This window comes from Neodiprion pinetum, chromosome 5, assembly GCF_021155775.2.
Source record: "Neodiprion pinetum isolate iyNeoPine1 chromosome 5, iyNeoPine1.2, whole genome shotgun sequence".
NCBI lineage: Eukaryota > Metazoa > Arthropoda > Insecta > Hymenoptera > Diprionidae > Neodiprion > Neodiprion pinetum.
Window position 1 is genome coordinate 2951604 of NC_060236.1, and position 12218 is coordinate 2963821.

Consider the following 12218-nt stretch of genomic DNA (forward strand, 5'->3'; position numbering starts at 1 on the left):
ATTTTTTGCCAGGAATTGAGTTATAGCATCGAGAAACAATTGATTGTCGTGTTACAGAAGGTGAAAATGTTAGGAGCGAAACACCGTTATCTAATACGACACCAAACGCTGGATCTGGAACAGGCAACACTACACCTGTGTCCATTAATACAAATAGTAATGTAACGACGACTGTGGGCCCTGATGAGGAGGAGGTGGAACCACCCGCAGTAGTCGTATATTTAGTTGAACCGTTTTCACTTGGTGGAGCTGAAGATCCTGATCGTCGGAGGCTTGCTATCTTGGCGTTGCTGCGTGCTTATTCTGCCGCTGTTAACAGCATGCCGGAAAATATCAGATCTAACATCAACGTTCAGGTGAATATCGTTTTCCCCTTAACTGAATTTTCAATTTGATTTTCTTGTGAATCGTTCATTATAACCCTTTTGAGCACTGGCTTATGAATTTTTCTATGTTTCCAGTTGATTTCCCTAGAAAGCATAATGGAATTAGGAAGAGCAAGAGAAAGGCGGAGAGCTCAGGATGAGATGAGGTCACTGGCTCTGAACGTATTTTTGCAAGGTCGACGACTTCTCAATCATAATTCAACAGTCAAAAGTCTTACCGGTTTTGGTACCGCCGCGGCTGCCGATATCTTTCTCAAAAGCAAAGACGTAAGAATACCTTTTTATACTTTACAACAGGCGCAAGTCCAAGCAATGATGATACTTATTATGACCTAAATGTTTGAACTCTGTATACCTAAAACAGGAACGGAATAAAGCTCCGTATCGGCTGTACGCTCCGGCGTACGTCTTGGCGCCATTGCGCGGGAAAAGCGAGGCTCCCGAATCGTTCGGGATGGCGGGACCAGAGGAATGTGCGGTGCTTTACTTGAGTTACTGTTTAAGCGAAGACCAAGCCTGGTTACTGGCCGTTGCTACAGACGATCGAGGTGAAATCTTCGAGACTGCGACAATAAATGTTGACGTACCGAACAGAAGACGCAGAAAGAGAGCATCGGCTAGACGTGTCGGTCTTCAGAAGTTGATGGACTTTATTCTCGGTGTTATGTCGCAAGGGGTAGGTCGAAAAGCGTTATTAAATACTGTAAAAAATTTCTTCCCAATGTATCTATTTATAGAGTAAAAACGTTGAAATTAATTTTATTCTGTTTAATTTACATTCAGGTCCAGCCTTGGAGATTGGTAGTCGGTCGGGTGGGTCGTATCGGCCATGGTGAACTGAAAGGCTGGAGTTGGCTTCTGTCTCGCAAAGCGCTTCTCAAGGCGTCAAAACATTTGAAAGAAATTTGTGGTCAGTGTAGTCTTATGTACCCAGGGGCGGCACCTTGTGTACTGAGCGCATGTCTGGTATCTCTAGAACCAGACTCGACACTTCGGCTGATGGCCGACCAATTTACCCCGGACGAAAGATTTAGTCAAGCCTCTGTTAACTGCCAGCTGTCCACGCCACAGGACGTCACGTGTACTCATATTCTCGTCTTTCCGACTTCAGCTACCACGCAGGTACGCTATACACTTTCACTTTGATGTTCATGATTCATGCACTGATGGATTCGACTGCTATTGGCAGAAAATGAATCTCTTGGAGTTCAAAGCTACATGTTATATTGGCATTTCTCACCTGCGTCTTTGTAACTTTGTGATTGATATTACAGTCTTCGCAAACTGCTTTCCAAGAGCAACACATTAACGGACCATATCTTGGGGACGATGAATTGTTTTCGGTACTTGACGACGATATGCCGGAAGGGATGGAAGGTATGGGAGACTTTAACGATATATTCAACGTTTGGCCAGAGGCAGGTGCCGGAGGAGGACAGAGTCCTGGAGCAAGTCCACATCGACAAGAGGGCTCACCCTTAGGTGGTGAAGGCGGAGGTTCAGGCCTCGGAAATCACGACGGCCCCGGGAGCCCTTTCCCTTGCAACAATACTCCCAGGGCAAGTATTTTGCCTGACGGGTACTTGTTAAATTCCAGAAACATGACGAATATAATGCAGCAATGAATATGATTAACATTCTTTCTTCATTCCACAGACGGCGGTAAATGACCAGGCCGAAGAGGTCGGAACGCTTTTGCAGCAGCCGTTAGCTCTTGGGTATTTGGTATCCACAGCACCTACTGGACGTATGCCCTCCTGGTTTTGGTCAGCATGCCCTCACCTCGACGGTGTTTGTCCCGTCTTCCTTAAGAATGCTTTGCACCTGCACAGCCCCGCTATTCAGCAGAACAGTGACGATCTTTTGCAGCAGCAGAGCGCACTCACTGCGCATCCCCTCGATTCTCAATATACCACTGATGTGCTTAGGTCAGTAATATTTATTAGTATTATCTGAATATTTATTCATTTATTCAACTTTAAAGTAAAGTTGCATTGGAAAGTAAAATTACAAAAGTAACCCTGTCAAGATAAACAGGATTATCTGTTCGCAGGCCTATTAACGTTAAGTTCTAAAATTTAATACTATAGTATTAGTTCATTATATTGCAATAAATCTTTTTCAAACTCGTGCAATCATGCATCACAGAACAAAGAAGAATCACAACAAAAACTAATAAAAAAGAATACGATGCGTGCCAATTTTAAAAGTTCTTAGTAATGTCTAGACTTTTGAGATCAGGATCCATAGTCGGCGGTTCATTGCAAACCTCAATTGTCTTTATATAGCTTTTTTTCTTCCCAATCGCTTTGGAAAACTTTGGTGGTATTATAATTTTGTCCGTGTTTTACTTTTTGAGTTTTCGTATTATTTGATAAGATCAATATAGTGGTATATTAGACTTTCATACGCGAAAAGTTTACGTAGGTTTAATGGATTGTCTTAATAGAACTTGTACATCAGTTTCAAGAACAACGCTCAGATTGGGAAATAACGATTTTTTCTTAATGTCTGTAAATTTTCAGATTTTGGATTTAATACAGAAGTTTGTTTTAATATCTTAGAAATTCGTACATCAATTCCAACTATTTGAATTATTTTTATCTGCATAAAAGTAATACATTAGAAATATACTGTCTAGGTAAGATGAAATGCTCGTCGTAGTTTATAGTATAACTAGATCCAAGTGATATGAGATATAAACATTATTAGCGTTTAGAAAACTATCGTTGAATTGAATTTGTTAATGCTACCGGACGTGTCGGAGATTTTAACTGCTCACCATATGTATAAAAGTCCTTGTGGATCATCGATATTATGGATAACTGAAATCAGTCTGGTTCCATGACGATATAAATATTTGAAAATATTTGCTATGCCAATATTTTTTAAACTTTTCTTATCGTACAATCATATCGAATGATTACAGGTATGTGCTGGAAGGATACAACGCATTGTCCTGGCTCGCGGTGGATGCCAATACAAAAGACCGGCTATCCTGTTTGCCGGTCCATGTCCAGGCACTCATGCAGCTCTACCATGCAGCGGCAGCCCTCGTCTGACCCAGACCCTCTCCTCTTGTAATGCAGCGCGCACTCCTCTCTCTCAGATTCGTTACTGTATTAACATTACTCGGGGCTTGGCGAGAGCAAATAGTTTTATATCCGCACTGCGGTGATACGACGTTAAATATCGATAGAATCGCTATGTTGTTCCCGACTTGATCTTTGACGTCCATGAAAATAATGAAATGTATAAAATAGAGGACTATTCGCTAGAATTGAAAACTTGGATACGAGAACAAGACGGGCATCGTCGTACGTCGTTAAGAGCGAGTATAAGACATTTGGAATTGCCTCTCGGCTAATAGATAGTTAATTTTATAAAAACTTGAAAAAGAAGTAAAACAATAACAAAACATCAGAACCACTAGTAAGTTATATGTATCCACAAGTGTTTTTAATTGTAAATTAAACTTTTGTACAAAGAATTTTATTACATACTAGCGCGACAAGTAATATAAAAACGAATATATTACATTGTTTTATAATTTTATATAGGTAATAAAATGAAAACGGGGGTAATTGTTATTTGCCTCATAAAAGCCCCAAGTATGCGATGTTGTGGAAATGAGAAACGCGATGTGTATACTCCCCTGTTCGAGTCACTGTTATCACGTTAGTCAGACTCGAAGCGCAACACTGTAGAAACGAGTGCAAATTATATTGTCATTTGATACGCTGGACGACCGTACTCCGTATGCATACGGCATAGTGTAACATATTATAATGTTTAAAGATAAAGAGATGATAATTTATGAAGCGATCATATCGCGGGAATTAGCCAATTTAACGTGGTCGTCCAAGAATTTCATCATTGAAAGAAAAAAAAATAAATGGAATAAGATACGACCTGATGAGAAGATGAAAAGGGGAAAGGGGAACGCGATGGGGGAGAGGGAGGCACGTGTCTGGGTGAAGCCGCGGTGGCAAAACTGCGTCAGTCGCATAGTACAAATATGACCTGTACATATGAACCCTTAACCCCCTAATTATTGAATTAATTGAATAATTAATTTACTCACACACACCCACACTCACTCTGTATCTATAGTATTTATTACATGGGTAGTACGTCATTATTGGGATTATTATTATTATTATTATATTAATATTACGAAATACAGTTTTATGTGTATATATATAATTATATACTTCGTTCTAAATTTGAAGTGCGTTTTGCAATTCAAATTGCAAGCATAAAAGAGAAAGGGTACATTTGGAACAATTTTTCGTGTATTTATTTATTTTCTCTACTTATTTTTTCGGTATACTGTAATTATAATAGGTATAATTCGAAGACAGATATAATCTGTTTTTTGTTTCTTTATCATTGATTCTTTTTTCTCAAAGTTTTTCAATACACAATAAATCAAACCCTTTCTATTTATGCTTGTCATGTATAAATAATCCATCCTTTGAGCAATTTACCCTTTTATCCTTACTTTTTATCATTCAATGTAAAGAAATAAGAAAAAAAGTTATTTACAAACGCATATATCTACATATGTAGGTAAAACCTCATAAGCCGTTATCACTTAGCTTCTTTGTGACTTTTCACACTGCATGTTGCTGGTAATTACCAATTACGTAAGTTATCGTTGGCTTTAAATGACTAGTAGATTACAAATTATGGTACGAGAATGAAATAAACGTGGTGTCCAACGCTCGGTGAGTACGAGAAACAAGAAAATAGTGGAAAAACTTGAGGAATCGTGCGAAAATTTGAGGAAGGCGACACACGGAAACCCTGGAAATAATTAGGTAATTTACTTCGACAGTTTTTTTTTTTTTTTCAGTTTCACAATGGGAATTGTAGGAACTTAAATTTTTTAATTCCAGCTAATTTGAAGTGACCCCGAATCCGAAAGAACTTTAGTAATAACGCAAGTGATGATAAAAATTGTGAAAAATGAAAGTAGTTCTGTGGATGTATGTAACATACCACCTAATTACGCATGAAACCAAGTAAGTGAAGAGACGTCTCTTGTAACTTTTCAGGACCTTACTTTACCAAACTGCTGGACACCAGAGGCAAGAATTCCTGTTTAGAACTTCTTACATAGAATAATATTAATTTTGGACTAGTATTGAGATGTAGCACTAGAATGCACTAACAAGGTACTTTCAACCTTGTGAGATATGCCATACGGTCTCAAATGATAAATGAGATACTCCAATACGTACATCATGTTGGGAGATACATAATGAAATGAAATTGCGCTGTCTGAACAGCAATTCAGACCGTCATTTGTTTTATAGTAAATATACTTCCAGTACCAAAAATTTTTATCAACATGATTCGGAATTAAGTGATGCTCAGGGACGAATGGAAAAAATCTACCACGTCCGTGTGGATCCCGAGTGTCCATTGCACGAACTCCAATATTATCCAGGCACTTTCCCATCTCCACATCCTCCGCTCCACCATTGTCTGCCCGGCATTTCTTTTTATCTGTCAGTCCATCCTCAACCAGCTTGCGCAGTCCTTCTAGGCTGAGCACATAGCCTGCCCCTCCGCTCATGTATCCTTGCTTAACAAACGGCTTGAATCTGCACCCAAAGTAGAGGGGAGATTCGGGACTGTAGGACTGGAGCATGTAGCGGAGATTTTCAACAATCACATATCTGAAAAAATTGATTGCATTACTTTAGAATGATAAGAAATATCCGAGATAAGTATAATTTACTATTTGTTCATCAAATGCAAACATTATACTTTGAATGTAAACCACAATGAATACTTACGTGTCATCATCCGCTTTCATGAACCAGTCGGCCTTGTCTTTGTAATTCTCATATGCATATTTGAAAGCTTCTTTAGTTTTTGCCCACAGATTGTCTCTTCCTTCTTTAACAGGAAGAACTACAGTCGGTAAGCTCGTGTCTGTGGATTAAAAGAACATTTTCCAAACTTGAATAATTTTTAGTTTGAAATCAAAAGTTCCTTCTTGGAGCTAAGAATTATTCGTTACCTGCTTCTGAGCTCATGAAAAGCAAGATGTTACATCGTTTACCCCAAGTAGCTTTCACGTGACGAGCTTTAGTTTGATGGTTCTTTGGACCAGTCATTACCCAGCAAAGAACCCTAATTTTCTTTGCCATTTCCTGGGCAACCTCATCTTCCCCTTTGTGAAATTCTTCATCAGCTCCGTGAAACTTTACATCCGTTTCTGGGCCTGACTGAAAGTAAAATCACTTTCATTTCATTATATTTCGTGATTTCTTACTCCAATATAATTTCCTAGTTTAGCTTTACATTCAAACCTTACTGTTATACGAGGTAGACAACAAGAATTAAACAGTAACCCTGCACGATGTGAAGAATGTCGGTGAATGATGCCAATACATTACAATTGAGTAATCCTAATCGCATCTGATGTGAGATTCATTTTGAATTTCGTATTTAATATAATCAGATACTACAAGTTTTTGGGAACTTTGGATCTAGCTCTACGAGTGACTGATATAATTATTAGCTTTTGTTCCATTTTAGAGTAAAGGAAGTCAAAGTATAACTATGGAGTTAGTAATGCATTTGGGATTGGGTTCTATGACGGATTAGTCAATACCTCTGATTCAAGCTCTGAGTAATGATGAGGATCTCTGGAAGATAACGCAGGGCTGCCAGTGATCCAGTTAAACATGCGAGGAGCATCATTTGTTGCTGCAAGAAGGAAGCAAGCCGAAAGAAACCCGAAAACCATTCCTGTAGCAAGTGTCAGTACAAATCGTCGACCACCACGACCACCTAATATCAGTAATAATAAATATTCGTAGCACCTTAAATCCACCACCTCCGCCATCTTCATTGTATTTAATGTCAGAGTAGAGGACTGTGCAGTTTACGATCTTAACGTTGCACTTGACAATGTTTTACATATCTACAAAAGTACAGGCAAAGTGGTATAACGAAACACGGCCTTGAGAAAATAATTGCAATTCTAGTTATAGTTCTTCCAGATTCACTGGTATTTTGGTTTTTGATTCTGGTGACTTACCGTGTAATGTTAGATAAATGTTTCTGAACAACTTACCATCTAGACCCGGTATCCATTGCTGTCCCATAATAGAGAATTTTTTTTACCCAATGTTTACGTTAGCCCAAAACAAAATGTAATTCCATGAAAATCGCGTATGTAGTGCAAGAGATAATCATTGTTGGGTATGGATACACAAGTAGGCAATCTATTTGGTCCACTGCCAAATCTTCACGTAAAAGTTCTCGCTCTCTGTGTTTGGAGTTTGGAACTAACTGTAAATATTGAAAAAAATAATTATCAGCTTTATCGCAAAATGCACTTAATCAGTGCTTCAAAAAGAAACTACATCCATATGTATCAACGGTTTTTTATTACTTTCATGAACCAATTGATTACGACGAAAATTAATCAGTTCCAAAAACGAATTCAAAAACTCAGGATTTACATGTAGAAAATAGAAAAACTAAAAATCTCTGATCATATTAATAACAACAATAACACTACGTCCAGTCATCAGTCTACAAGGTTTAGAAAGTGGAAATGTGTCGTTCAGCAGCTCATCAAAGTACTTTTTGCTTAGACAAGCACATTTTACAGATAGCAAAATATAATTCTATTCGACATTAAGACTGCATACCTGTTGAGGAATTCAAAAAAACCGTATGAGAAAAATGTGTGTACCTTCAAATCAGGTTTTTTATACCGTTAATATTAATTTTTTTTCCTTTAATTTCTTTGTTTATCAGTAGATAAAAGAGAAAAAAATAAACCCCCCCCCCATGAATGTGCATTAAGTGTTGTATAAATACAATCATATTCATTGAGCAAGTTTCACAATTTATTTTTTGTGATTGAGTATAGCACATTTATATTCCTCAAATACTATGATTGAATTTGGTTTTTGATGTCTATAATTGAATTTATTTGCACAAGTCTGTGAACCTGTACTACACTTATAAATAATTTACACCATGTGTACAATAATGTTTCCTTGCAGCAAAAAGTTTTTTTATAGGGTAACATAATATGCATCGTAAACCGACTCTTTATCGCAATTGAACAAATAACTAATAAAGTATATACATTGGTTGATTTATCGAAGAATAACAAATGATAAATATTAGGACACTGAGTTGTGTGCAGCTTATTCGAAGGTGTACATTTGTACAATATATTAGTATGGTTTTCCTCGAGTTTACCTACTGGAACTGAAAAACAGTTCTGAACAAAATATTAAAGAATGGAGCTAATTTGGAGTCTGATGAACAAGAATATATTCCATTGGGCTCTAATTATCGTTCCACGAGCACATTTTCTGAACCTGCGTGATGATAAAAAAACGCGATAAGACAGACGTAGCAGGACGTTGTACCACGAGAGTGATAGAAACTATAAAAAGGGGTGTTACAATCGGCATAAAATAGCCTCATAAAGAAATCAATAATTTATTACTTCTTAGTGGCAAACACACCGTCACACGTGATTTCTCGAAACCGGATTCTCATTTTAATTCGTGAGGACAGATATTCGTCCGACCCTAGCAATTAAATCATGAATAATTACCAAAGGTCAAAATTTACGTACCGGCACTGAAAAATGTGTCAAAACACTTTCCTTGCAGCTGACGTTCCGTTTCGCATTTACCGATTTACTTCCCTATAACATTCTACGGTATTTTACCGCTGAGCTAATTACAAGATTTATACAAGTTTTCACGATCTGGAAAGAGAAACTGCAAAATATTACTCTATTCCATATCGTCGACTTTCCTCCTCTTTTTCACTTTATTTACGAGAAACGGCATCATAAATGAACATCAAACACGGACAACAGCCCGCGAGAGACTGGAGCACTGGAGAGCAGGAGAGAAAACAGACTCTAGTGGAACTACTAGTGGTCTGAACATATCCGAATGAGGAAGTAAGAGAAAAGGAGACGAACCTTAAGCTCTCTGCCTCAAGCCTGCGTGCTAACAAAAATTGGGCCTATTTTAGAAGCAGAGATAGTAGTACCGATTTTTGCCACTCATTGCGTTCCTGTTCTTTGGTCGTTCGAAATATGTAAACCATATAATAATCGTAACATTTAAACGACTAAATAACTCAAATAAAATCGGCACTATTAACTCTGCGCTGAAACCTGGCCCAACTTGGTATTTCGGAGTTTCGTTTCCTCTCGAACTTCCTGGTCTGAACCAATATGGTCTGAACTTCCGCAGACACGAGATGCCGCAAGTGCAGAACAATTGGGGATGGGTTAATTGATTAAATCCAAGCTAGATAATTATAAGGGAAAAAATCTAGTTGCCGAATGAATAACAATTTTTGGAAATCGAGGAAACTCTTTACGATTCGAATAATGTAATTCGTATGTAATGAAGCTATGGGAATTTTGTGCGGGCCGCGTGAAAACCGTAACGTTGGCTAACTTGTCGAACGAACCGCGATGAGTTCAGAGTGTTGAAAACTTTTATGAGGGGCATACGGAGCCTTTTCCTCTTTTTTTAACTGCTTCTAAGTCTGGTGGTGCGCTCGTCGTCGTGTCACAGATTTCGTTAGCTGTTCGGAAGATCCTAATATCGCCAGAAGCGCCCGTAATGTCAGCTGTCGACGATGTCTACGAAAGCTGGGAAGAAATGGAGGAATCCGGGGTGAGCGTATGCTGATGTACAATATCAATTCGGAGCCATGCAACTTCAGTTATATCCGACACGCACCCCGTATACATTCTTCCGTTCGAGACCACTCACTTTAACCTATATTTTTCTTAAAATCTTCCCCATTATCCAGCTGCACCATATCTAAAAGTATATCGAAATCTCTCTATTGCATGCATCCTTTTACCCGGAGATCGTTCAACAATCCGGAACAAGTCCAGTCACTTTGTCATCAGGCACGTATTATTTTTGGTTCCCATTCGCGTTCATGTATATGCAAACACCCACACGTACACATGGACACACCGCACACCTGCGTACAGGTGAATCGCGTCATTTCCGAAGAGTTTGATATAAAAAAAGGCAATGTCGGGAATTCGCATTAAGAAATTGCATATTTGCATGCGTATACCTATGTTTCAACTCATGAACACCACATTATGCCAGCGACATGGATTCGTCAGCACTGATAGCATACCCCAGCGTCTCCGTTTACCTATATATATCTGGTTGCAACTATACCGATATAAAAAATATTTATTCCTCTTGTAGATACGCCAGACAGTAAAGAAAAAGAACATATAGATAAGAATAACATGCAACTTCTAGTACCCGTGATATGATAAATGAACTGAAATGAAGACAAGTTTAGCACGCTTTACAAACAGACTAATGTAACGTAACTCGGTGCAGTACTCAAGGGTTAATGTTTTAGCCAGCGACCACAAGTTACATCCTCTACAAAAATATTTTGCAAGAGAAAGTGTGATATTCTCATCTCTCACTTGAATGATGATGATAGATGATGACTTTATGCTGTTGCAGGTGCTGGACAAAAAGTTGAAGGCACTAAAATTGAATCCCTTGGAAGGTCTGGACGATGTTGAACCCCAGAGGTAATATATTCAAATTTTCGAAAATATGTTTTGTTTCATTATATCGTTGCCTAATCTCAGTTGGCACAGCTTAACAGGTACTGAAAATTCAAGTACAAGGATGATAATCCTTGGTGAAGATAGCTTGCGCACTCAATACGTCCCTCCGAAACCTACAGTGAAGATCCTCAAGAGGCCAGCAAGGCATTCCCAAGGCAGCGGAGACGGGCCTCTCCTCAATGGAGATGGCAAACCGAAGCAGCCGATAAAATCCCTAAAACAGGTATATGTCGATCCGCATTTCCAGAAAGTCTCTTTTTCACTCATTACAATCAGCCTTTAAGACAAAAATGAATCAGTCTAATTTCCAATTAAACTAGTAATTATTTGACATAAACAAAATCTAGCAGAAACAACTTTCTTCAATTTATGGAGTAACTTTTAGAGGGAGCAAGAATATGCAGAGGCACGCAAACGTATTCTGGGAGAGGAAAAAAGTCCAGAAGAGAAATCGGTCTGCGAAGTAAACAAGATCCAGCCAAAGCCACCGAGTCCTCCAGGGAGTAATCTCCCTACAAATGTGCTACGGATGCCAATTGGCCCTGATGGAACCCGAGGTTTCCATGTCCGCAGGTAGCGCTGTTACCAGGGTTTTTCCCTCGTCACCCATCTTTATCCTCTTGGTCCCTCCCCTGCCCCAGGGGAGGCGGAGAGGCGGCTATGAGGCCGACCGCAGAATTCTGAAAGCAGCTTCGCGCTTCTTGGCAACTGAGAGCGTGACGTCCTTGGAAACAACAAGGAGTCTGCTTGGATCTGCGTCCAACAGGCCACAGCGCACCACCGCATATTGCACAGCGCCGAACACACGTACCAATAATATCAAATACTAATTACATAATAACGTGACACTGTTGCCAAAAAAGAAAAGTAAAGAGAAAAAAACTTCACAAAACAAATATTCACATAATACCAATTCGACATTGTTTTTACTAAGTTTTTTTTTTTTTATTTTCATTTTCTCGTTTCTGTTACAAATGGACCAGAGGTTCTTGATTCAAATGGGATCGTCAGAACTAGGAAAAAAATTTATATCTCTTCTGAATAGCGGACGAAAGATGTAGAAATTCGTTTCTTCTTGATCGGGATGCTTGACAAGAATATTCTTGCTGATATCGAGAACTCTAGTACATAATACCCTCAATAATATAAAATATTCCTGTTGTATTACTATTGATATTCCAATTAATCTCCAACCTCCA

General features: G+C 38.6%; 3 protein-coding genes across 10 annotated transcripts in view; 2 read left to right on the forward strand and 1 right to left on the reverse strand.

The window, feature by feature from the left end:
- The window catches only part of skd (mediator complex subunit skuld), a 30666-nt gene extending 24950 nt beyond the window's left edge, over positions 1-5716 (forward strand). For both annotated transcript variants that reach the window (XM_046629281.2, XM_046629282.2), the window contains 7 exons: positions 58-356; positions 462-653; positions 751-1062; positions 1170-1508; positions 1661-1945; positions 2043-2314; positions 3316-5716. In XM_046629281.2, coding sequence (XP_046485237.1) covers positions 58-356; positions 462-653; positions 751-1062; positions 1170-1508; positions 1661-1945; positions 2043-2314; positions 3316-3448 — 1832 coding nt within the window. In that variant the 3' untranslated portion in view covers positions 3449-5716. The remainder of the gene's footprint in view (positions 1-57; positions 357-461; positions 654-750; positions 1063-1169; positions 1509-1660; positions 1946-2042; positions 2315-3315) is intronic.
- On the reverse strand, positions 5170-10521 carry C1GalTA (Glycoprotein-N-acetylgalactosamine 3-beta-galactosyltransferase 1). 3 transcript variants are annotated; one of them, XM_046629296.2, is made up of 6 exons: positions 10497-10521; positions 7483-7700; positions 7018-7196; positions 6421-6628; positions 6194-6332; positions 5170-6073 (listed from the first exon to the last, which is right to left on the reverse strand). In XM_046629296.2, exons 2-6 carry the CDS (start codon positions 7511-7513, stop codon positions 5530-5532), a joined length of 1101 nt encoding a protein of 366 aa, XP_046485252.1. In that variant the 5' UTR covers positions 7514-7700; positions 10497-10521; the 3' UTR covers positions 5170-5529. The 3 variants fall into 3 exon arrangements, with proteins under 3 accessions (XP_046485252.1, XP_046485250.1, XP_046485253.1); XM_046629294.2 differs by lacking the exon at positions 10497-10521 and adding an exon at positions 9013-9351; XM_046629297.2 differs by lacking the exons at positions 7018-7196; positions 10497-10521 and adding an exon at positions 9013-9352.
- Positions 9869-12183, forward strand: LOC124220431 (SUZ RNA-binding domain-containing). Of its 5 annotated transcripts, none has more exons than XM_046629307.2 (4): positions 9869-10078; positions 10910-10980; positions 11041-11242; positions 11405-12183. In XM_046629307.2, exons 1-4 carry the CDS (start codon positions 10025-10027, stop codon positions 11594-11596), a joined length of 519 nt encoding a protein of 172 aa, XP_046485263.1. In that variant the 5' UTR covers positions 9869-10024; the 3' UTR covers positions 11597-12183. The 5 variants fall into 5 exon arrangements, with proteins under 5 accessions (XP_046485263.1, XP_046485264.1, XP_046485265.1 ...); XM_046629308.2 differs by having other exon boundaries at positions 9873-10078; positions 11050-11242; XM_046629309.2 differs by lacking the exon at positions 9869-10078 and adding an exon at positions 10085-10320 and having other exon boundaries at positions 11367-11500.
- The last annotated feature ends 35 nt before the right edge of the window (positions 12184-12218 follow it).